The sequence below is a fragment of the Neurospora tetrasperma genome, assembly GCF_000213175.1.
Source record: "Neurospora tetrasperma FGSC 2508 unplaced genomic scaffold NEUTE1scaffold_2, whole genome shotgun sequence".
Classification (NCBI taxonomy): Eukaryota; Fungi; Ascomycota; class Sordariomycetes; order Sordariales; family Sordariaceae; genus Neurospora; species Neurospora tetrasperma.
Window position 1 is genome coordinate 2,001,660 of NW_009799100.1, and position 25,093 is coordinate 2,026,752.

General features: G+C 51.6%; 6 protein-coding genes across 6 annotated transcripts; 2 read left to right on the plus strand and 4 right to left on the minus strand.

Annotated features, from left to right (window-relative positions):
• Positions 1 to 192: 192 nt before the first annotated feature.
• On the plus strand, positions 193 to 1,942 carry NEUTE1DRAFT_99220 (uncharacterized protein; the record flags this gene model as incomplete). The annotated part of the gene is made up of 4 exons (XM_009851017.1): positions 193 to 258; positions 485 to 541; positions 1,121 to 1,420; positions 1,478 to 1,942. The coding sequence occupies 4 exons, from the start codon at positions 193 to 195 to the stop codon at positions 1,940 to 1,942; spliced, it is 888 nt and encodes a 295-aa protein (XP_009849319.1).
• A 1,208-nt stretch (positions 1,943 to 3,150) lies between these two features.
• Positions 3,151 to 4,129, minus strand: NEUTE1DRAFT_40279 (uncharacterized protein; the record flags this gene model as incomplete). The annotated part of the gene is made up of 4 exons (XM_009850544.1): positions 3,151 to 3,214; positions 3,322 to 3,414; positions 3,847 to 3,873; positions 3,999 to 4,129. 4 exons carry the CDS (start codon positions 4,127 to 4,129, stop codon positions 3,151 to 3,153), a joined length of 315 nt encoding a protein of 104 aa, XP_009848846.1.
• Positions 4,130 to 6,596: 2,467 nt separating this feature from the next.
• NEUTE1DRAFT_99221 (uncharacterized protein) lies at positions 6,597 to 7,016 on the minus strand (the record flags this gene model as incomplete). Its single annotated transcript, XM_009851018.1, has 2 exons — positions 6,597 to 6,681; positions 6,832 to 7,016. 2 exons carry the CDS (start codon positions 7,014 to 7,016, stop codon positions 6,597 to 6,599), a joined length of 270 nt encoding a protein of 89 aa, XP_009849320.1.
• A 445-nt stretch (positions 7,017 to 7,461) lies between these two features.
• On the plus strand, positions 7,462 to 11,331 carry NEUTE1DRAFT_60026 (uncharacterized protein; the record flags this gene model as incomplete). Its single annotated transcript, XM_009851019.1, has 2 exons — positions 7,462 to 7,793; positions 7,863 to 11,331. The coding sequence occupies 2 exons, from the start codon at positions 7,462 to 7,464 to the stop codon at positions 11,149 to 11,151; spliced, it is 3,621 nt and encodes a 1,206-aa protein (XP_009849321.1).
• A 2,280-nt stretch (positions 11,332 to 13,611) lies between these two features.
• NEUTE1DRAFT_78711 (uncharacterized protein) lies at positions 13,612 to 17,382 on the minus strand (the record flags this gene model as incomplete). Its single annotated transcript, XM_009851020.1, has 6 exons — positions 13,612 to 13,960; positions 14,032 to 15,217; positions 15,300 to 15,324; positions 15,508 to 15,871; positions 15,955 to 16,128; positions 16,192 to 17,382. 6 exons carry the CDS (start codon positions 17,331 to 17,333, stop codon positions 13,879 to 13,881), a joined length of 2,973 nt encoding a protein of 990 aa, XP_009849322.1.
• Positions 17,383 to 22,418: 5,036 nt separating this feature from the next.
• NEUTE1DRAFT_78712 (uncharacterized protein) lies at positions 22,419 to 24,710 on the minus strand (the record flags this gene model as incomplete). The annotated part of the gene is made up of 3 exons (XM_009851021.1): positions 22,419 to 22,581; positions 22,764 to 24,232; positions 24,309 to 24,710. 3 exons carry the CDS (start codon positions 24,708 to 24,710, stop codon positions 22,419 to 22,421), a joined length of 2,034 nt encoding a protein of 677 aa, XP_009849323.1.
• Between the last annotated feature and the right edge of the window lie 383 nt (positions 24,711 to 25,093).

The following is a 25,093-nucleotide window of genomic DNA, read 5'->3' on the forward strand; positions in this document are numbered from 1 at the left end:
TCCCTTAAATCGAGCTGACCCGGGAAGGCGGGACGGTGTAAAAGCTCCTCTCGGGGTATCAACTCGATCGCAATAGTCTTAGCATCGACATTATATCTGGCATTTTCAAGTCGGTTTCCAGGCAATCCACGTAAGCACCTATAACTGGTTTCCGACCGACCTCGACGTCTTCCTCCACTTGCTCGTTAAGCAATGGCACCCAAAATTGGACAGAAGCAGAGGCTAGCCGCAACAATCGCCATATCCTCTGCCTTTTTTGTATCAGAACTTGCTGGTCTGTTCGCGTTTATCTACTTCTGTTGCCACTTTGTCTCTTCGTTTTGATTTGTCCAAGTTTTCTTTTGTCAAAATGACAAGGGAACATGTTGCTGACAACAACCTCACAGTTGCTTTCAAGACAGGAAGCTTGGCCCTTACGGCAGACGCATTTCACTATGTACTTCTCTAATGCGTACCCTGTGACCATCCTAGCCCATGCTAATAGTTTGTCGGCCAGTTGAACGACCTGATTAGTTTTGCTGTCACCTTAACCGCCATTATTGTAAGTAGTCTTTTTCTTTCTTTCCCATGAGACTCCTCCTCTTGCAAATCTGTGTATCATCTAACCCGGTTCAGGCACTGACACTTTCCTAGAAGACCGAAGGGACCGGCACACCTGTAGGGTTTTCCTTTGGATGGCAGCGCGCCTGCCTTCTCGGCGCCTTCTTCAATGGCGTCTTCTTACTTGCCCTCGGGACGAGCATCTTCCTCCAATCGATTGAACGGTTCATCACCGTTGAAAGAGTGGAGGACCCAAAATTGATGCTGATTATGGGATGTGTGGGATTCACACTCAACATTATCACAATCACATTTCTGCATGGTAGGTTGGTCGTGAATTTATGAGCCAGAAGACATAGATCTGACACTTCATTCGCAGAGCCACATGACCATATTAGTCACGGTCATTCTCTAGGGCATTCACATGAACATGACAATGAAGTAGCTTTCAACTTTGACACATGTTGTCGGGCGGGTGGAGATGCAGAGTCTGTAAGGTCAACTCAAGGTCCCCGATACATACTTGAGACGGACACTAATCAGTTGTGCTGGACAAAAGCCTTTCCACCATCACTTTCAGCATCGACATTCCTCTCTTCCTGATATCCAGCAGCCTCAACGACGCGATCTGGGCATGCTCGCCGCGCTCATTCACGCCATGGGCGATGCGATCAACAATCTTGGGGTCATCATGGCCGCACTCCTGATCTGGCTACTCAGGTCCGATGCTCGCTTTTATGCTGATCCCGGTGTTGGTGTGGGTATTGCTATCATGATTGTACTGTCGTCTGTGCCCCTGATCAAGAACAGCGGCGAGATTCTTCTCGAAAGTGCTCCGAAGGGAGTAAGAACCGATGATATCAAGCACGACATTGAGAAGGTATGTCAAATCCAAACGATGATAAGAACAGCAACTGACTTTTCCTTCACGGATCAGGTTCCAGGAGTCGATTCGATCCACGAGCTGCACGTCTGGAGACTCGATCAGAACAAGGCCATCGCCTCGGTCCACGTCGTTCTCACAGAAGATGGCATCGTGAATTTTATGGACAAAGCGAGGACCATCGGTGAGTGTCTTCACGCCTATGGGATCCATTCGGCCACTGTCCAACCCGAACTTCCCCCCGGATACGAAGAATACGAGCTTGTTCCAGCCAGTAAGGCATCCGCAACGATAGCTATAGCCTTACCGGATGGAGGAGACGGTCTTGTGGACGAGAGTGAATCAATTACGACAACGCCTTGTGGCACTACAAGCGCATCTTCGTCAATCACCACCACCAGTATCTCACTGGCAAAGAGAAGACAGGCCAGCACGGCGACAATTTGTCATCTGGTGTGCGGAAGAGGATCCTGTGCTGGGCTTGCGTGTTGTCAGCCTGTTGCCCCTGATGCGCAGTGAGCTAGGTATTGTCAGAGTGTTACTTTTCGTAGCACTATATCACACCATCCCGGTCGTTGGATCATGATCGAATTCCCCAGACCACCCCTATTTTTTCATCTACATATTCCTGTACACCCCTTTTTTCCTTAGCCCTTTTCTGCATCAATTTTGTATATGGTCGTTATTGGGCAAGCACACAGGCCCCGATGGATGGGATCCGAGCCTACTATTCACTTCTTTGGTCCCTAGCCCATATTAAGAGATCTGGCTTCAAAAACTTTCTGTTCCCAACTCATTGGTTGGAGTGGCCTAGTCCTTCCGTCTTGCGGCGTAGCTAGAAACAAGTCATTTGTATCTCCCTCTTCGATTCACGAACATCATATAAACCCCTTTGCCCCATCTACATAATTTCCTGATTCCGGCAGGCATCATGTTGAAGTGATGGCACCTCTTATGGATTCAGAATGTAGCAGGTTCATGGACCTGAGTTCGCACAATGTAATGCTAGTGTGGCGTTACCACTTTCGCTTCCCTTCGTGTGCTTGGTAGTCGTGATGCCGGCCGGAACACGGCATTACTAGACAGACATTGGGTTTGTGAGGTAAGCCGCCGCTATATCTATATTTGTTTGCCTTCGCTTAGGCGGTGAGGACGGGAGCTTCATGAATTACCTAGGAATCAAATGAAGGGATCCTTCCTTCATTTTCATCACGTCCAACCCGTACATCCAGTAAGGTTTTGATTTTTGATTCACGACGGACGGACTATACGCCATCCGAAGCAAACACTGAGGTTCTGTTCATAGATACAATGGTGGTGTGGTAAGTGTACCTCGCTTGCCAGCCTGCCTCTTTCTGGTTCTAACGGCACACATGCGCAAGCAAGCAAGCAAGCAAGTAAGCCACAATCTACCAGATAAACGTATAGTAATTCTAGGTGATAAACGTGGTTGTGAATGATAAAATATATTTTCCACTTGTCTGGATAAGGACTTGGGAGAAAATTAGCAATTCATCCTACCTCGAAAATCATCTTGGACGCTTCACAACATTCGTCTTGAAGGTAACGCGCACCGACATACTGGCATTAAGCATATGCCCAGATAGAGCTCCCTTACCGTGTAAACTCGCGAATTTGCGATTAGGGAAAGCAGGCACAACGAAGGGTTGAAAGTGTAAAATAGCATCAATATATGCCCAATGTGCTGTGTGGGTGTATGCGGTTGATTAACACCTTCGACCCTGTCTTGTCTCATCTCGGTTTCCCGAGTTTACGTACGGTAGCCATACTCTATGTGCGAAGTGGGTATTTGCTGGGTCTCGCATCTAATATGCTGTTGTCTGCACATGTGCTGCGTGTCAATCTATATGATATGTATATCTCCTCACTTGACATACTGTATATGTACGATGTTCTGCATAGACGTTTGTGTCTGCATCTTATGTACACCAGACCATGTGTTGAAGAAAATATTTGTTCGATTCAAACGACTCAACAGCGACAACGTCCTCATGCACACGTACCAGCGTGGGGGTTGAAGATGAAGATTGTACTAATGTGTTGGGGTCCAGTAGTAGTATAGATGAGAGACAGTTGACCAGTGAAACGGAGTGATCAACACAGGAAGGGGGCGGCGAGGTGGGGAGTACAGTACAAACCCCTGTTAATGCAATTTCTCAATGCCGGCAGCCCAGAATCTTTGCAAACAGTGAGGCTTTGCAAAAGAAGGAGCTGTGCGCAGACCAGACGTAGGCCTTTTGGTCACTGGACCACCGCCGCGGGGCTTTGAAAGTGGGTCCGATTGTGTAAGTGTGCCCTCCCTCCCGCTAGTGTCGGACCCTTATTGATAGAGTAATACGATTTCGGGCCGTCAATCGTTGCAATTGCACATTGCCGACATACCTAGTATATATGTACACTACACCAGAGGGACTGCGGGCAGTCGAATCCTTGGTAAAAGAGGGGTTTTTGGATAAGGCAGTCTTTGAAATAACAGGTGTTTCTACAAAAACGAGAAACGAACATCAAACGGCACACACCTGCAGGGGCGTACCCCAACTGTTGATGTACATACCTGACTTGGTATCTGATTTTCAGCGCCATCTTCGCCTCCTGATTTCGTTTCGCGGATGCCGAAGGGTGGTAGACATTATGTAAGTTGGAGTTTTCGGATGAGACCCTGATGGCCGGGCAAAAGCGGCACATAATAAGAAAACCCAAGAGGGCGGAGCGGAGGGTTTGAAGAAGAGGCTCTGCGGTTGCACCTGTACACCTCTGCTGGGATGTGACTTGTCAACTGGGTACAGTGGCTCTACAAGAAACAGGGAATGCGCTGAGGACCAATCGACTATTTCTTGTTCCAAGAATAATGTTCTTTGCCACCCCCGAAAAAACACGCTAACAACTTGCGTTCCAGCAGAAGTGTACCTCTCTGACTGTGATGTACATAGTTTCCCCATCACACTGTGAAAATCTCTTTGCTGCAAGTAAACTCGAGCAACATCAATGAGGGGTAGCTAATACAGTTCGTCCAGGCGGGGGAAATTAGAACTCCGTACACTACTGACGAGCCTTGACGATCACGTCAGCCTTGGTTTCCTCCTTGGGTGATATTCATACGCCTTCTTGTCATTCTATTGGTTGGTGTGCCATTGGTTGTGCATGTCGCAAGGGCCTGGGACCTGTGTAAATCCATCGGCCTTGGAGCTCGCGAGGGGGAAGGGAGGGGCCCTTTTATTTTTTATTTTTTTTTATTGATGTGGTTGTGTGGGCACGTGAGGGATACGTCGAGCTGGTGGAAGATGAGCTCTTCCCGTTGTGAAAGGTGAGACAAATTTGACAAATCTAGATCTAATGTAGTATCGGGCGGGTAAGGCATGTCTTTGAATCGCTGCTCAGATGGGGTCTCCACTTGGACGTTCTTTTGAAAGCGAGCATGTAGACTGCGAGTCACATCGGATAATGGCAAGTTTCATGCTGTAGTCGAAATTGAAGCGAGATCCCGTGTTCTTTCTTCCCGATGCTCCCAGATCTTGGAAGGTATAACTGGTGAAGTCAGGTCTCGGCAAGCATGCGGGATGCTATAGACCACGGTTTCGAAATGCCTACGTCGAAGAGTTCCCATCATGTGACGGCAGACGTGTCAGGACAAGCTGTAGTGTAGCAGCTGATGCGGAACAATCCCGGGGTTAAAGTATTGCGAGGGGTGGCCGATAGCGGTATGTAATATAACGTTGCCAGACTTGATCGTCCAACAGCCCACCTGGGTTGCAGTCGTGTGCAGTCGTGAAATAAGGACGCGGTCCCATAAGCGCGACCTAGGGTAGAGAAAAGCTACATACCTACCTAGGTACGTAGTTCACCTCAGGACGCCCATTTCGACATTGGATCACGCCGGCTAGCTCCAGGTACCAGGCAGGGCCCGAGTTCGGTCCTCGCGGATCTGAGACCACAGTCCTCGGCGATCGAAGCCGCCTCAACGTCGTGTGCGAAACTGAAGCAAGCGGTTTAGCTGCTTGGTTGACGTGGTCGGGATGAGAAACGCTTTGGATTCCAGGCATACAATGTACCATGTAAAGTTATTTGCCAGGCGCCGGTGTGGGCCAGTCTGTAGAAGTGGATGGACATACAATTGAATTTCAATGTCGAGCTCTTCGGCATCTGGACGACAGCAAGGATATGTAGAGACGGGACTGGGGAGGGGTCATCGGCTGGAGCGGAGGTGGGCTTTTGGTGGGGACGCAGAGTCCAGATGTCGTACAGAAACCTACATAGTACTGCATAGTACATGCAGCTAACTTCCGGTACTCAAGAGTACTTTGCATAGACAATGCCTGTTGTGAAGATCTGAGGTATCGATCACGTAGTGCTGATATGTGCCACCACCTCAGTGTCCGCCGAGCGCAGCGATCACTTGAGGGCGCTTTCCCGGGCATACTGGACTCGAGTGTCAGTGAGGTCACTTGATCCGTTTCGGGTAGGGTTGCGCAGTCCTCTTCGCAACAAATTCAACCCTAATTGCCAGAAGGCCCATTGTGTTTCGCCCTATTGCATCGAGGCTTTGCTGGAGCCTCGAGTTCAAGGAAGCCTTGAGGTTCAGTTCCGTTGGAGGCTGGTGCAGAGCGAGGCGGGTGTTGGGGACCCCTCGGCGTTGCGGTGCGCTGCAAAGTGCTGCCAAGTACCCGGGCTGCCAGTGCGACTCCAGTGCGACTTCCCAGTGTGACATTGCAGTGAGTGCGGTTCTTGACCTGGGCTACCTAGGTCTTGGGGCCCGCGTGGGCTTTTGAATTCGTTGAGCTGGAACCTGAAGAAGGGGCGTGGGAGCCTCGACCGGATTTCACACGTCGTCACCGCCATTCCGAACCCCCGCAGGTTCCATTCGAGTGGGCAATCGGTCCTCTGCGAGTCTCGGCGGGGAGTCTTGGTCTCGACTACACATTACAACAACAACAACAAAAACAACAAAAACAACAACAACAACAAACTGGCGAGGTACTTAAGCTCCCTGTCGTCGCAACGTGTCTGTAAGAAAACAGAGGAAACAGCAGCTGTCATTCCACCGTCCCTGCTCCTCCAGGTGCCCCGCACGCGTGCCATCCATCTTGTTCGAATCAAGAGGAACCTGGTCGTCGTGGATTACCGATTACCATACCCTAACATTGCCCTGTTACTTTCACAACTCGGTAAGTTTCCAATGACTTCCACTTCCCGTCCGTTTCTCGGCCCCCGTCCCTGTCCCGAATAGCCTCATCCACAATCTGCAGTGTGTATACAGTATCGAGTGTACCTAACTGCGTCCATAGCATACATACCACACTTCACTGCCGAGACTTAGTGGCCGCCGCTATATACGCTATATACCTGGCAGATCCTTGGCTCACTGGGCCCATTCTATCCCATCCACTCACTGCGTTTCCTCGGAGCGCCTCACCACTTTTTGCGACCGAGGAGCCGCGACGTCCGGATCCAGTCCTAGACTAGCCCAGATCACCCACGATCTCGTCTCGCGCCCCCGTTCTTCCTCCGTTCCTCGTCGGTCGTGGGTGTCGGTCGTCAAGGCCACGCACCACCGTCTAGCTATCGACAAGTCCATCGTCATCAACTCTGGGATGCCGATTGCTTTCCTTTTCCATCTTTTCACGCGCACAACGCAGTAGATCAACTGTCTGAGGCTTCTTAGCCCTGTTCATCAGTGGACAACCAGTCCGACCCAGTCCGCACGAGGATTGTTGAAAAGCTTCAAGACAATTTGTCTGTCTGGTATTTGATCTTTGCGCCGAATCCCACGGAATCAAGTCATCTGCTTATGAGGACGACTCATCCCTTCTACTTGTTTTGTTGATATCCTTACTCTCATCACTCTTCCGTATGGCGACCGCACCGCTGAGAATGCAACCCCTTCGGCTGACCGCCCCTAGAGGATGCTGTTGAAGACGATCACTCCGTGACTTGTCTGCATCTTGACCATTCTCGCCTTGGACTGACTGTTTATACAAAGTCGAACAAAACTGTCAGCTCCATCTTTTCTTCCCCAAAGAATGCTCGGGAAACTCTTTAACCTCGGTGCTGTGTCGGGCGCCGGAGATACCGCTTCCGCCCAAACAGCTTCCTACAAATCTATCACCTCCCTAGATTCCGTTCAAGAAGACATACACACTCGAAATCTTCTCTTTCCCGATCCGCAGGACTTGTTCGAACAGCGTCTTAACGACGTTTTCCCCCTATCAAGCGTCTCTTCTGTCACTGCGAGCCCCTCGACCAATGCCTACGACTACAATGGCAGCATTGAGCTCGATGTGCGCGACGTTCGCGTCATCGTTATGCAGGATGCTCTAGGCTCCCTCACCTCTTCCCTTCTCTACGACAGCCAGTCGCCGCCTACCGTTCAAAGCAACCCGTTGAAGGGCGGTCCTTCATCCCTCCATTCTGTTCAAGATAGCCGCCGCAACCCGACCTCCCCGCGGAAGCCCAGCATCAGCCATACACAACGTCCTATGGTCATCCAGTCCAACAGCCCCAAAACACGACAAGGTGCTTTTGAGAATCGAAGTTCCCTTGGCCGAACTCCGGGCCATGGTCACTTCGAATCCGACTCCCAACGCCACATGCGCGAGTATCGCGAGGAACTTGCCACCTTCTCCAGCTGCATCTTCGGCAATTCTGAACTCATGGCATACAAAGGAACATCGACAAAGGTTCACGTGGTACCGACAGAAGCCAAACAGACCGACTCCGGTTCAGCGTTTGCTGACAGGCAGAGCTCCATGGGGAGGGCAAGTATGAGGTCGAGTCGGCTCTCACAATCATTTTCGTCGGAGACCATGCCGTCTTATGCCGGAGCTCAGAGCGCTACTTCAGCAAATCGTGTGCCAGATCGTAAGCGAGTCCTCGTCACGAGACTGTTTCCCGTGAGTCTACCTGTTGAGGAAGATATGATCAGTCCTCGTTCCTCCTTTACCGAACAAAGCACGGGTTACCCGTTCCCACAGGCCGCCGAGGATGTCAGAAATAAAAAGAAAAAGGCGCAGCCCAAACAGAAGAGAACTCCCATGTATGCGGTTGCATTGGTAATCAACCTTCCTCAGTCTTCCCCTCATTACACGCCCACCACAACGTCGAGGCAAGGTTTTCGGGAATCCAGTTCTTACCAAGAACAGGATTCGTTTCCTTCTTCCCTTAATTCAATACGACCCTCGGGTTGGACTATGGTTGGCCAGGGAGGGTATGGATTTGAGTCTTTTGAGACGACTTTCGGCAGTGACACTGAAGACCAAATCGATGTTATCACACAACATTGGGACATAATTATGAGGACGCTGAATCAGCTGCAATCTGTCGTTGCCAAGGTCATATTATCGATGCTTCTACAGGCGGATTTTGCTTCCCCTGATCCTCTTCCGGCTTACATCCCCTCTCAGATCGCACAAAGCCAATCAAAAGCTGGACGGCGCAGCGGCGATCCACCTCCACCCAAACCACCCAAGACAAATGCAAAACACGTTACACTACCTCCAAACTGTCTTCTCGAGAATCGACACATCAGCCGGGAAACGGACTACGCCAAGGCCAGGATAATCGATGGTATTCGAGCGGCGCGAGTTGTCACTGGACAGAACCGATGGCCCATTTGGCGGGAGGAAGCTCGTTGGGTGGCCAGATGGGCTGGCGGCAAAGAGCAGGGCTTCTTTTTTAACTTACTTACAGGCTTTCTTGCGACACACACCGACTGGCTGCAGGCACTAAGTCCCCCATCCTATCGGCGTCGCTATTGTATACAGCAGAAAGGGCGCATGGACGTAGATGCGTCGGTTCCCAATCGGACTATTATTGTGGCCCAAGATAAAAGCGTTGCGCGAAGATTACTCTTCTTATTGGCTGCATTTTTGCCGGCATCCCAACAGGTCCCCGGTGTCCGTCCACATCGGCCAAGTACCGCTGCTTCATTCGGGACATTTTCGCAGTCTCCCCCGTCGCTTGTTGTGCCTATCCTTAAGGAGGAGTCGCTACGGAGGAGGATCAACCGCCGTACGGGTCCCGGGCGAGCATGTCACTCGCGGAATTTTAGCTTGCAATCGCAAGGCGCACGTGCTGCCGCAGTTCCGACTAACTTGGCGCACTTGAGTATGGAATCGAGGCACGAGAGGCGAGCTTCCGACGCTAGTTCGATACGGACGACCCATCTTCCCATCCGAGGCAACGACCTGACCATGCAGAAAAGTAGTGCTGCTACAACTGGAGCTATCACCCCTGAAATGAGCATCGCTCATTTTGCCATGGTCCATCGCGCCGACTCTTTTGCTAGTACTCGACCGGGCAGCAGTAACAGCCTTGCTGCCGACGACCTCAAGCGTATCTCACGGTCTGGCAGTGGAGGTTCGCAGAGCTTTATGACCAGTGAGCAACGACAGACTTCGAGGTGGGGGAGTGTGATCAGCGGCTTATGGAGCACGCGAAGAAGAGATTCCATCGTCTCAGCAAAGCCTCGCAGTGGCAGCATTGGGCAAAGTGAAGCTACAACCTCTCCGATGAGGAAGGACACGGATAGAGCCCCCATGTCACCCCAAACACCTGGAAGGAGCTCTATGCGGCAGCCTGGGGACGTCCCAACACGTGCCGCTCTGGATCAAAGGGGAAATCCAAAATCACCCGTTGCGGTGCCTGGAGAGAACCGAAGCTTCTCAGGCCAAACCACTCCCGGACAGAAGCCACAACGGATTCCCGATCCTTCAGGTGCCTTTGAGTCTCCGGTCAAGACGTCCATTAACGATGACGGAGTCATTGACGTCGATATCCCTTTCCCTGACTATCTTGCCTCTTTCGAAACTGCAGTGAGTTCACCATCGAGCAGTGGATACCTATCCAACGCTGGGTTTGGTACAGCATTCGATACATTTGAGCAGTCGTCGCGCGTTTCTGTCGATGCGGATGGGCCATTGAATGCTGCTGGTTGGCTGCAAAGTTACCATCCAGATTTCGTACTCCAGGCGATGCCGGCGCAAGAAGGCCTCAAGGAGCAGATTAAGGCCTCGATGGAAGCCGAACCACCTACTACGTGGGTCCCCAATTCGTCTGAAAGTGCCACGGAGAAGTGGGTGGATGTCAGCACAGCCATCATCGCCGATAGTACTACGTTCACGATTACGCGAATACGATATCGTCGTCTCGTCAGGGCCAGTTTTGGTAGTGGCCCGAACACGCCTGCCACTATGACGCCGGTAGCTGCCTCCCCAGCACCCACACTTCCGTCGCCTTCCCCTTTCGATCCATACATCAAGGATGAATTTATCGAAGAAACATTACTCAGCTCAGATGATGCCTTGGTAGAAGCTGTGGAGAAGGTCATTGCCACCGCCGGCGATATCAGCAAAGGAAGCTCCAACTGCTCTTCGCGCTCAACCAGCAAGCTGCGAGAGAGGAGTGACAGCACGTCGTCCCAGCAGCACCCAGAGGACACCTACCATCGCCCTAGGGAGCTTGTTGTTCCCCAGGAGGTTCCTAGATCACAATGCAAGACAGTGATCTTGTCAGCTCTAGAAGAAATCATTCGTGAAGTCATAGAAGACTTGGACCCAAGCTTAGGACAAAGGACGGCTGGCGGCAAGGAAGCTAGCTCGGGAATAGGTCGAAGGCGAGAGAAGGAGAACATGGAGGCCCAAAGAATCCCAGGAAGCATACTGCGAGAGGCAGTCAGGAAATGGCGTGAGAGTGTTGATATGGGGAGCGAGTGACTTGTGAAATTCTGTTGATACCCTTTTGTTTTTCATTTCTTTGTCATCTGTTGTTGCTGGTTTCCCCGTCATGCTGGCACCCGCATATTTAACACGACTTCATTAAGCCACAACAGCATCTATTGTTAGCAATTTTATCACACCGCAACAGGGTCCGTTTGACACCCCCACCAAATAGCGACCACTATCGGTTGTCATACCCGTCTACATGCGAGTCTGCAAGTGGCACCTCCGAGCGCCGATCAATGTATTACTAGTGACGTGCACACACCATTCAATGTCCAAGCTAGAACTGTCATGGAAAGGGAGTTTGGGCAAGAAGGAAGCATGGAAGGAAGCGTGGGAGGAAGTGGGATAACGGCGTTGAGTGTTCAAGAAATCTTGTAACATGTAGCCTGGGCAAGAGTTTGATCTGATGATACACCACGATGAATATATCTTCCTGTTTGTTTCAACTGTTAGCATTTGATACCGACAGTATATTCCATCCCGTGCACTGCTTCAAGGCAGCTAGTTAGCTAGTCTAATTCATATGTACCACATCATAACGTGCACTACTGCGGCATCACAATGAAAAGCACTATGTGCACTCACCCAAACCGACGGTACAGTACACAACCTACATGCGCCCTCTTCTCCTGAGACACTCGCCGACAACTCGCCACCGACGCAAGATGTTTCTTCAACCATGGCGTTTGGAGTCCAAAGATCTTGGAAGGTTAAAGACAAAGGCACTTTTTCTGGTAGATGATGTTAAAAGGTCGCTTCTAGCTAGGTAGGTACCTACCTACTTGGGTAACTGTATTAGCAGCGCCATTTCTTCCAACCCGATCGCCACTTAAACTTGCGGTGTCAGTGTGCATTGAACTGGACGAGACTGGACTTCTCAACTCCAAATTGACCGAATGAACCTTTGGAAATCAACGAGCACTTCAAAGTTACCAGAGAGCAGCTTCGGTTATGAGAGTAAGCGCTCATAAGTAGGTACTTTATCTGTTTCGTTCCCGCCCACCAATCAGTAGAGCTACTTTGAATGTCCAGTGACCTCGAGAGGCTCATTAGGTAGCCTGCAGTGTGCGAAGTTAGGAAGTTCTGTTTTGTTCACTGTTGTGGCAGATGCCATCGAGTTTATGGCACTGCCGCCAACTTGAATACCTCTAAATACAAGTTCATCGATCTACAGTATCGATCCTGACAGTTGGTGGGCCGGGTCACTTGCTGGCTACCTCTACCCATACCTCTACCGTCGGGTGCTCCTTCACAACTTGGAGTTAGTATGCGCAGTGAGTGAACGTAGGCGTTCAGTCTGAGTGAGTTGAGTAGTAGTGCAGTGTTCTTTCCTTCGAGGCGGGTTCATCGCTTCTCTCCTCACGACCCACTTTGCTTCTTCGTACCTCTACTTAGACTGTGACCGCCAGCTCCTTCCTGTCCGAGTCCCTTCAAGTTCTCACTCTTCGAGTGCATCGAGAATTCCTCTTCCTCTCCCTCTCTCCCCCACCGCTCACTTGCACCTGGACACTCAGCTCACCAATCACACACACTACATACCTACCCAGGTACCTACCAGTCCAGTAGAGTACCGCAGCCTATATGGGGAGAAGACCTTACTTAACCCAGAGGCAGGTTTGGTTTTCTTCTTCTGCTCAGAAACCGTTGTAAACCATGAATGGTGGAGCAACCGTTCTTGCCCTGCAACGGTCGTGCCTTCCTAACCGCTTAGCAATCGATCGCCCAACAACCGTACCTACTTGGCAGTTCTCACAAGGTACCTAGTACGTACCCGGGCTATGTAGACTGTGACTGCCGGCTACTTTACAATGCAGTGTTCGTTCCTAAAGTTCTTTCCTTCAAACCCTCCTCGCTTTTCTCTCTTTTCGGCCGCCGCTCTTGCTAGAACACCGCCGGCTCTAGGCTACTCACTTGTACCCTCGTCCCCCCAACAGTAGAGGTAAGTAGGTACCTCTAAAGAGGTATTCGTTAGTGACCCTCTTTCTTAAGTATGGTAAAATCATACGCTCTACTACCCCTTCTAACAGACTTCCTGGATCTGTACTTCTAGTCCCCGGGCGACTCTTTTTTTGAGTTCACTGCCATCGTCCGGTACAGCGAGTAGAGGTAGTATCAAGCAGACCGGACCCACAAGCACTCGCTCCGTTCAAATCATGGAACCTTTCCCACTTTGATCCACTGCAGCTCTTCAGCTTCCGTCCATCACTCTCTCCATCGGTCTCCGTGCCTCCTTCAATTTTCCGGCTTTCCTCGTCACAGTAAGCTGAGGTACTGAAGTACCACAAACTAACCGTACACACCACCATTACAGTACCGTGACCTCAAAAAGTCATGATACCGTAGATGCTGAGTACATCGCTACCGAATGGACATGCAGTGCCGCATGCCGTGAATTATGAAACGCTCACTTTGATTCAGTTCCAGACCCGTCGTACTCATCACCACTTTGTTTTCCAGATGAGTGTCCTGTTGTCATAGGTAGAGGTACCTACACGTGGACATGACTGTTCAGAACATACCTAAGAACCAGATCAATTCGAACCATCCGCCACGAACGTTATGCTCCCTAAATTCAAAAATAGTTGGATGGCCAATCAATTCTCATCACCTTTTTGCCTCGCAAACCAACTGCTCATCTCGTCTCGTCAAATATCCAATGTCCAAAAAATGTCATCTCATAACGTCGTAAAGTAAAGACATGATAACTACCACGGCATCCTACTCCCAATCCCTGTCGCGGACATCGCGACTCCGTCCTGTATAAGGAGCCCTGACGTGCCTAATCCGCTCTCCGGCATCCCTGCAACTATTCAGCATCACGCACTTGACTGTAAGACACCCTCAATCAGCGGAGGGCCAGGCTCAACATACTTGTTCCATTCCTGCACTCGTTCCATACCTTTGCTGGGACCCCCTAGCCCAGCAAGGACCGACGGCGGGAGGTCATCTTTGACGTGTTCTTTCGTCGCCTGGCCGGACCGGCGTCTCCCGCTTGGAGTACGTGCCGGAATTCCGCCCTCGTAATACGCCGGGTACCGAGGTTGTTGTGGTGATTCGTGGTACGAGTGGTGTCTTGCAGGCGTTGCCATCCTGTCGCGGTCCGACGATCTAGTGCTCCTACTTGTTGTATAGAAGTCATCTTCTGTCAGGTGTCTCTTCATTCCAGGGGGTGGTGGTGGTGGCGGTGGAGCCGCGCTGACGGGAAACCGAGACGAAATCGGGGCAGTAGCAGCGTGGGAAGGGGGTGGTGCAGCCATCATAGGAGGAGCCGCCATGGTAGAGTAGCCGGGGCCTTGTCTAGTGTCTGCATCAAATCTGCTTGCAAGCTTCCGCTTTTCGAGCGACGGTGTCATCGTTCTACGCCTGCTGGCCGAGCGGATCGCGTCTCTCTCAAACGAAGGGGCGTGGCGCATGTCGGGAGAAGCATCTCGGTGTCGTGATGAAGTTCGCTGCCTCTCCAATGATCGGGGCCGGAACTGACCTCCAAGCTCGGGAGGTACATCTGCCCACCTATCGGATGGATAGGCATGCCTAGGAAGTGACGGAGCCCGGAGCCTCTCCTTTTCAAGTGATGCATGGCGTGACATTCGAGGTCGCAACCTTTCCGGTGAAGGGGAACGCCGTCTGTCAGAGTCATGTGGGATGATAGCGTCCGTCCAGGCGTTAGTTGTTGGTCTTTCAAACACCGAGTGGGCAGGCGGCGGCGCCGTATGTCGGTGAACTAGAGGCGGCGGCACAGCCATGTCAGGTCGACGGACATAGTTTACGGGTTTCAAAGGACGATCTCTGTCATCCCTTCCTCTGCGATAGTCGTCGTCCACTTCTCGCTCGTCATACTCTTCGAATTCCCCGGGAACATGGAACCTACGGCTGAGAGGATCATCGCTACGTTTTTCTCGCAGACGATCCATCACCGGTCTTTCTTCGTAGCTTTGGGGTCGACTGTGCACCGCAGCCACGGGCCGTGAATGCCCGCCATTTGAACGGTACGTTCGCGGAGACTGTGCGTCAGACTCCAGCTGCATTGCATAGGTAAACGGATTCGATCGAGGGTCAGCTGTAAACAGTGTATCAAGCGGTTCGTTTCCTTCGATATTGAAGAAAGGGCAGTCACACTTTTTCCACCGCAAGCCACAGACCGTGCAGCAACGCGTATTGCATTGGCTATTTGTGAAGATTAGCAATTCAGCTGTCCAATAAGAGTAGAAGGCCGCTGTCTTACCAAGTGGTATAGTTGCGACCGGGTTCTCCAGGCAGAAGCTTTTTTCTACATCGACTGCAATGAGGCATGGCATCTGGTGGGCATTGAAGTGATTTATGCCACCGCCCACTGCAGCCAACACAGACCTCTGTACGGCAGTAGCGACATTCACCAAACTCCCTCCCATCTCGATCGAGGTGTATATCCTGGTCTCCGATAGGTGTACCGCACTTCGGTTCCGGACAGACCAAGCTACGAGGACGCCCACTCGCAAAGATTGAGGAATGAACAAACTTTCTGTCCCAGTCCTTCTTGAAGATGGGATCAAACAGATCGTCCACGAGCTGAGGCGAGATATAACGCTTGCAGCACATTGGAGGTTTCCCTACATGATCATCCATGAATGACAAGAAGCCTTGTTCGAGGCACAGACTGCACCAACGATGATCGCAGTCCGGCAGCTTGTGAGCTACTTCTCCTGATTGGCCACCGCATTGTTTGCAGGAACCACTGTGCAGCAAGTTAGATACTCTACTTATTAGAAAGAAACGGAAAAAAAAAAAAAAGACAAAGGGTCGAAAACTGAAACTAACGCTTTGCCAAAGCTCTCTCGAGCGTATGATTTCGACGAACCTCTCGGAACGTCATGATACGTGTTAGCGCGTTTGAGTCCCGGGTTGGGATATGCTTCACTGGGGTAATATTGATTCCTCGAAGATGAAGGGCCGGGGAAAAACTCGTCAGACTCATAGTCTTGCCTTGAAGGCCTAGCAAGCTTAGTTAATGGCACTCTTAATAGGCAGCTACTCTCAATGGCAAATAAATCTCACCTCTGAAGCCTAGGGTGGGACCGTAGGTCATCCGAAAAGTCCTGTACATAGACATCTTCCGCATCGGATTCTTCATCATCCAAAGCTTGGTGATCAAGGGCTCCTGAGGTTCTGATAAGCGCCCGCCTCATGGAAGGAGCCCGCGAAGGAGCCCGCGAAGCACCTCGTGATGGAGAAGACGGCCTGGACCGAGATTGAGCCCGAGATGGCGAGCCATGCCTTGAGGGTGAACGGCGGCGAGAAGGTGAAGCAGGTCTAGACTGATCACGAGGTCTGGATTGTGCGCGAGATCTCGATGGCGCACGAACGCGGGACGGTGAACGAGGGCGGCTTGCGGGCGCATACCCGTAGGGCCTTGATTCCCCTACCTCCGGCGTAGGTAGCTTGCGGCTCGGACGCTCGTGAACTGAGGGCGGAGCAGGCGGCGCATGAGGGATGCCATAGTGAACGAGCTTTTCGTCACCACCAGAATGATCAGTGAGCTGAGTTTCTCTATCGGATGACGACCTTGGAGACCATTTCGAGTCTGGCATAGAACGCTGTCGATTTGTTGATGGACTTCTATTACGCGGTGCGTCGTAGCGACTTCTGGACCGTGAGCGGGAATCATAGGCACGGCTCGCCGGCCGCGATCTGTTGTCCATGATAGAACGGGGTACAAAGATCTCTTCTGCGTCTTCGTCGTAGAGAACGGATGGCCGACGGAGTCTTGCTTCTGGAGGAAAAGTGTCGTCGTCACGAAGGTGCATGCCAGCACTGTGAGATACTCGGGGCCGGGTAGGGCGACCTATGTCAATGAAAGATGACGAAGAGCGCGCAGTGGACGATAATTCCTCAACGCTTGGGGCCCTTGTATGGCGAGGATAAGGTCTTGTATGGTCGGAGAAGTCGTCTGAGTCCTGGTGTCTCCCATGAGGCGACGGGGCAGAGGATAGATCGTCTTCGGGTGGCCAATCAACATCAGGAAAGGGCGAAGAGTCTTCTTCTTCTTCTGGCGTTTCTGGGTCCCTGGTGCGTCTTTCGCGCCTTGGGGTGCCCAGTGGCATGGACATGGGCATGTGCTTAGGCATAGACATGCTGGGGCGGGCATGAACGTGATGGAAAGACTCCATCCGCTCCCTTCGGTCCATTCGTCCCTGCATCAGCCTCAGCAAGGCAGCATTCGCCGATATGGACTAGAGACTGTGTGAGAGATGAGGCCTGAGAGGGAGGTCTGGCAGTAGCGGCAATTCGACGGAAGGCTAGACGACGGCCAGATGGTTGAGCTTGGTTGGGTAGCAAGGAGAATGGATGTCGATGGCGTGGATGGGTTTCCGGCTCGACCAAGTACGATTGGGCTCGTCTAAGTCGTGTCTAATGCAGGCTCGTTGCAGGATGGGTGCAGTCGAATGCACGTCTAGTCCGAATCGAGTGAGCACTTGTGCAGCTTCGTGGTGGGCTATACAGGCCGGATGGAATTGAGGCCTGATGTTGACCTAACGAGAATTGCCCCTCGCGCTGGAGGATCGAAAACCACCCCAGCGCTTGTGGTCAGCCCAGACATCGTTCCGAGTACGCAGCATGTAGGCATATTACACATGGGCATGACAGGGGGGGAGGGGGGCACACTGGCAACGGGAACCAGCAGAGCGAGAAACAGGGGGATGATAATCCGACTTGAGGTGACCGACAGGACCAGGGGACGAAGGCAACAAGGACCGCGTTTTTCTGGGCACCGGAAGACCTCTCAATCTCTTACACCCGACCAAGGGTTTCTCGCGAGAATGATGGAGGAACGGGATTGGGTGACAAGTGGAAGGTTGGCAGCAGAGTAAGACGACGACAAAGGATTCCGGGAGCATGTACATACGTGTTCAGCGAGGACGATGTGGGAAGCACAAGTTCTGCGTAAAAGCTCTGAAACTCCCAGGATCCTGTTCTGTTCCAAGTCTGGCGTCAAAGACGATGTTGCTGCCGTGATGAGTATGTGATGACTGGCAGCCTAGACAGTAGCGTTGCGGCAGAAGAAGGAATAAAGTGGATAGGATAGGTAGTCTTTAAAAAGATATCCGATGCTCCGATTGACTCTTCACGCCACTCAGAGACAGAGACACACATGAGCGAGAGGGGGGCCTAGGAGCGCGAACTGCATTGGAAGGGGGATAAAAGACGACCTGTCTGGCGCCGGGAAGCGACGATGCCATGCGACGCGATGCAAGTGAGAAAATGCGCGGCCCCGGCGGCCTGGAGGTTCTCTCCCTGCCAATCTTGTTTGATGTCTTGTGTCGTTGTTTCCTATCACTTCTCTTCTGTTGCAATGTCGTCTGGTGTTTGACGGGGAGCGACCTACCCACTTGATCAATTCGACCACCCTACGTGCTGCAACTAAAGCCATGGACAACTTGAATGTCGAGAAAACAAGAATCCCGAGACGAACGTCCGCCCTCAGAGTCAAAATGGGCCACTAGAAGAAAAGAAACGAGGTCCAAACCAAATCGTCTCACCATGATCACCGTTTCGTCGGCGCACCATATCTCCTCCTCGCCGATACTACCCCTTGCAACCCCTCGCTCGCAGCCCAGCAGCTGACAATCAATGCACGCCCGATGCCTGATTCAGTCCAGAAGAAGGTAGGATCTGGTTATCGTAGCGTCCCAACAACTGATACATATGTACGTGTGTTTTCACAAGTCAGAGTATTCACTTGGGTATAGTATAGAGAGTAAAATCTCTGATACCTATGAACTGCGATGATTCAACTGTTCTCAGTGTCGAGATCAACCAAGTTCTGGTCCGACGTGGTGGTGAGACGGAAGCCCAGTCAGACCGTGACGGCCTCCTCATACCGTACGTGTAGTGCCCGTCAAGTACTGCCGTGTGTGTGCCGCCGTGCGTGCGCCGTCACAAACAACAGGGAAGTCCCCCGCATTGGCAAAGACAACTGCGCTGCAGCGTTCCACAGCCGAACCACCAAAGCTCGGACCCTCCGTGACGGCTGCGGGACAAACGAGCCATTCACCCCACCGCTCGATCTCCATCCCCGCACTCCCTCTCCTCCTATCCATCCTCATTGATGTGACCTCGACTCCCGCTCCGCAACTGGGAGCGGAATGCTGCGGAGCTCCTCGGTTCCGGCACCGGCGGGGCCTCCCGTCGGCCAGTTCCAGTGGAGCTCCCCTTCTTCACTCGACAACCTCAACATCGGAGACATTGGACGAGCACATGGCCGGACCACAAGACGCCGTGATCGCCGAGTTCACAGGGAGTTGCAGTGGCCTCCCTGGCTGACCGGCGTCGAGATTGTAAACCCGCAACCGCGTCTACATAATAAACGTGGGTTCAAGGTGAAGGCCGGGACGACGTGTTACCAAATCCACAAATCACCGAGGACGCGACGAGTTTTGGAAAGCCCGACATACGTACCTGCATAAGCGTTGGCTGTCACCTCATGTTTCCCGTCCTTTTCATCGCTTCCCACCCCCACCCCCTTACACGCCGGCGGCACTCGGGTCTCGAAGCGACATATTGTCGCGAAAGACCGCTTTATTTAAATGGCTATATATGATTGGGAAGTTGACCTCGGTCTCGAGTTCGACCAATGCGAACAATAGACAAATCCCATAAATCATAGCAAAGCCCAAAAAGGGGAAAGAAGAAGTGGAAGGAGAAAATAAAAGGTTCAAACTGCGGCGGCGCAAAAGACGCAAGTCTACATGCCACTGCACGTTTTACGGCATTTTCCAAGACATACATACGCATACAAGCGCCGTGCAACCACCTACATATCTCCTTGACTGCCATCGACATCGTCATCCCTTTTCCCGACCACCTATATTCCCTCATGATGCGAAACGTACTGCAAAGCACCCACTAGTCTCCTTTCATGCTATCGTGGTATTAAGGGAAAAGAGGCCTGGGAGGAGAGACAGGAGGGTGCCTTTGCTCAAAATTCAGTTGAATGCTGTCTTCTGGCTGGGAAATATCTTTTATCTTTTCTTCAAAGGACATGACACGGAAACCCGATTACTGTAGAAGGTAGAGAGAGGGTAGAGGATAGCGGTCTGATGGACGCTCGTCAAATAACAGGGCGAGAACCACTCCTCACAAGCGTACACTTTGGTGTCCGAAATCCTGGGTTCTGAACCCCGAGCAGAACCGATCGTCACCAAATGGCTGTCAATGAGATGCAATAGTGAGTGGCATGTGCACTTTGGGGTAGATTGAGGCCTGCGGCTGAACATGCTACAGATGATATTTGGAGCAACTGGAACAGAGGTAGTCGTAAACCCATTCAACACCTCCATGTGTCCAGCAAGGACACTCCCATTTTTCGCTGATTTAGCCTTCTTTTGTCTGAGAGATAGGCAACATATAGTGTATGTAACTGAGTATACCCCTCGCTCCGCCCGCAGCTTTAGCCTACCCGCTTTAGTCTTGTCTTTCTTTGTTTTCTTTTTTTAAAGAAAAAAAAATCCATGCAACTCCCACCACCTACCGCAGGATTTTGTCGTAATTTCCATTAACAAGGGGACTGGAGTCACGTAGTTCACTTGCCCTGTTCATCTTGTTTCTTCCTGGCACCTGAAACTTTACTTGCCAGCCACCCTTTCGATAGAGGGACCATGGACGGGGCCGAGGACAGAATAACAGAGAAGGATAAAGCGCCTATGTAAGCCTGCAATAGTTCAGGTGTATGTTGAAACACTAAAAGGTTTTTCGTCAAGACTTGAAAGGTTTGCAAGAAGAGTAGTAAGGGATTGGGTATTGTGAAGTGTACGAGGTATCCTGTTTGTAGATAAACAGAGAAGAAAAGGTGAGAGACAACCAACCATCCCAACGAGGAGAGAGAAATAACAGAGAATCATACTATGGTACAGCTTCAACGTCCTCATTGAATTTGCATATGTTTTGGTCCCGTTTGCCGATGCCATCCAACACCAAAAGCCAGCCATAAGCAAGAAGTGCTTCCAGAGAAACGACATGACGAAGAAAAACTTTGGGCCTTTCATCTCATCTTTGTTACATGACTTTGAAAACCTTGAATGAATGCCATGAATTGTTTACAGGTGGTTGGTCGTCCACCGAACGTCGAGAACAGAAGGGCTGAAAATAACGTTCACTCTCAAGTTTCCTTCATGTATGTGTAGCAGCCCGTCTGCAAGTGTACAACTTTGGTGGTTGGTAGGTAAAGAAGATTTGCAAGTAATGATGATATGCGAAAGTCGCCCCCCTCTCGCTTCTTCCGGCCCGCCCATCAGGGAAACGACTCAAGGCCAATATTCGATATAATGTACACGCTCTCACAAACAGTTGCTGTCTGAAACAGGGGCAGAGAGGGGCAGAAAAATAATGGAACATTGGAAGAACATCAATAAAAGCCGAGCAAGGGTCAAAGAAGTGGGGTGTTTCCGGATTTTCGGCCCGTCGCATCCGCATCAATGTGCCATCCACAACACAGCCCATCATCAACCACAGGCAGATCGGGCACTGTTCAGATTCTTCTGCATTCAAGGTGTGTTACCCCAGGCCGTATGCTCCGGCTTCCACATACCTTGTTGCAAGGTGTTCTGCTTGGCGCTCCGTTGCTGGTCATCCACGTTTCTGGGAAGAGGCAAAGGGTGCTCGGCCTGTGCAAAGTCGTGAAGAACAAAAGAATGGGATTGTCGGTCGGCCGCTGGTCGGGGTTTCCAGTCAAGATACCACGTTGTAGCCAGCTACAACAGGAGTGTAAGAGATAGAAGTAGGTCAAATGCTCACAAAAACCGGCGTGCCCATAGTCAGAGCCATGGTTTGTCAGGCAAGACTGGTCGATGATCAACATTGGTATGATCTTCAGACCATTCGGTGAGCGCCCTTCCGAAGGCGGGGAGGCGGGCAGATGGTGTGAATGCAGTCCGGACACTTACTGGACTTGGTTGTGTATGAGCGACCCCGGATTATTTTTCACGTCTGCTGGCAGTACAGATCAAGCGAATGGCTGTTTTCGTCGCAAGAATAGATTTGATAGTCAATGCAGCCAACGACTCGGACATTGACCGTTTCAGACCTGAAAAAAATACATCTTGTACTGGCGTTGCATCCGTGGAGGACCAGATGCACCTGTAGCTTGTTTCGTGCCATGACAGATTACCATAGGTTCAACTGCTGGTGGCTTGACTTTTAGGTGACTGAAAGGTTTGGATGTGGCGAGTGTGATGGGACCGTTTGACCTTTTGTGTCTATGGCATCGGGTGTAGTAAAGCGGTTCCTCAACCACTCAGAAACGTTCGTCGCCTAACCTCCGCTTCCTTGATAATCTCCGCCGAGAGGCTCAGACTGGGTGAGAGTACGGAATAACGCTCGATTTCCATGACGACATCGTTGATGATCTGGTCGATAACGTCGCGGTGTGAGACCAAGCTGACCAGAATACTGTTAAGTGACGGTGACATAGTGGCACCCATAATCAGAAGTGTCTGCGATACAATCGAGAGTGCCCCTTGCCAAAGGTACGGCATGTGTCCGGCGTGACTGCGGCCTTTTGTTAGATTGAGACGTAATAAAAAGGAAAAGACAGCCAATCAAAACCCGAATATTAAGGGGCAAAGACTTACTGTGCACTGATATGCTCCAATTGTCTGATTGAAGCCTCCAGACACTTTGTGCACGCGTCACGCACTGAGGGGTCCAGTATTGCCTGTTCATTGTCGAGGACTGCGAGAATGTATGGCCGGTAAATAATGGTCCGGCAAGCAAAGAAGCGCAACCGCAACACCGTCTGGACAGGATCTGGGAGCATTGTCCGAGTAAACGGGAATTGCAGCGGTAGAGGTAGACTCTCGTACCACTGCGTTAGTTGGAAATCCAACTCGGTCACGATGGGTTCGAGACTCGTTGTAGAGGCCAAGGAGTCCTTGGAGTAAATGAGCTGGCTGACGCGGTTGAGTAGTCGCCGAAGTGCTATCTCGGCGAGGAAATACCACAAATCATCGCGACCAACTGCCTCTTGCTCATCCCCCTCGAAGCCACATGGCAGACCAACATTTTCTTCAAATGCAACAACACCAGAATGCGGAAGGTCCAGCTCGGCGAGGAGGTCGCTCTCGAACAGCAGAGCATTCCAGTAGATCCTTTCACTCAGTTCCCTTTGGTCGACAGGCACCCGGTTCGGCGTCATAAGGAGGAGCTGCAACTTGGTACTTGTTGTGCAGAGAAGGTTCCATGCTTCCAGGGGTCGGACGAGGTAGAATAGGTAAGCGGCAGCTAAAAGGTGGCATTGCGCGGCGAGAACGCTGTTGGAGGTCATCATGCCCGGTAGCAAGGCCCATGCGGCCGTGAAATATTGGAGGCCCGGGGGATCCTCATGTGGCACGATCCTGGATATGCTCCCCCGTAAACTTGCCTGACCGAGAGCCAAGACGAGAAGCACAATACAACTTTCTGGTCCTTCCCTGAAACCGTTCGAGAGGGCGATACGATAGTGGCTCCTCCATGTATAAGGGTTGACACAGGCGTACCAAACGTTGACACGATCAAAATAGGCTTCGATGTAGGCGGAAGTGTTGGAGAGGTCCACACAAGGGGTCTTTGTGAGCGAGTGGAGTGGCTCCCTGGCCATTTCGAGTTGGAGGAGAATTTGTGGGTCGTAAGGTCGTGAGACGAGATCCCGGATCATGGGCCATTGCAACAAATGAAGGGCGGCATTGGTGTGGACCTTGGGCATTGTTGACAAGCTGTTGGTAGCGGTGGCAGACCATGTGCCCAAGCCTCCGCTGGGGATCACCGAGACAAAGCCGGCGGCATCGGGATTTTGCATCATCAGGTTGTCACCACTCAACCCTGTCCCGTTGCTCATCCCCGGGGAGTTATGGGATAATCCTAGGCCATTGGTATGACCGGTTAGGCCCATGTTTAATTGCAGCAGACTTTCTATCCTGTTGAGGCGTTCGAGGATGAGCTTGTCGCCGGCATCCAGCTTGATACCGGGCTCGCGATATATGCACTCGGCACCCAACTCTGTGCACAGCTTGCATTTTGGTTTTGTGCCGTCACACCGCGACTTCCTCGAGCGGCATACCTCGCACTGTTCAACGAAATGTCAGCGTGTATATTCACCACACTAGATTTTTCCACTGCGCCGGAGCAGAGCCCAAACATACCGCAATGGTTGCCCTTCTTCTAGGGTAGTCGACACCAGCATCCGTATTTCTTCTTTTCAGCGGATTGGTGCTCTCTTCACTAGGAGCCTTTTGAAAGCCATTAGAGACATTGACATTGTCAGGCCGGTTTTCGGACGACTGCGAGAGATTTCGGGCTTTCTGGGCCGATCCAAGAATACCTTCCCGGCTGAAGTTGGGAGCACGGGCAGACTTGAGAGTGGAGGGTGACTTGACGGTGTTGACCCCATTGGTAGTGGGTGCAATTTGGGGCGAAGGTATTTCGATTGTGAAGTCCCGATTCGGCAGAGGGTATTGCCTTACAGCGTTGGGAGCAGCCTGCGCGGCCATGGTCATGCTGCCCACTACCGAAGCGGGAGAGTCGCTGTTGGAAGACGGCGACATGTCGTATGCAAGCGGTCAGGGTCTGCTTGGTAGTCGACCGAAATGGACAGAAGACAGTGATGTAATGTCGACCCTTTGTTTGCCCACAACACCTCAGCCAGCCCGAGCCACGACCACTTCAGCATGAACCAGAACACGGTTGAATCGTTGTGTCGTTGGCGACAGGTTAAGACGCGACTGTCTGTCAAACTAGAGGCCCTCAGACATCCACCGTGTGTTTCGATTACCGAAAATGAGGACTGCCGTGTATGAGTGGGCCGTCTCGTGACTGATACCTAGTCGGTATGTTCGTTTAGTAGAATGCGGATAGAGGAGCTGTCATGTTCGCAGCAGGGGTGGTGCGGATGTAAGGAGGGTTGGGGGAAGGGTGAAGAAAGGAGTTA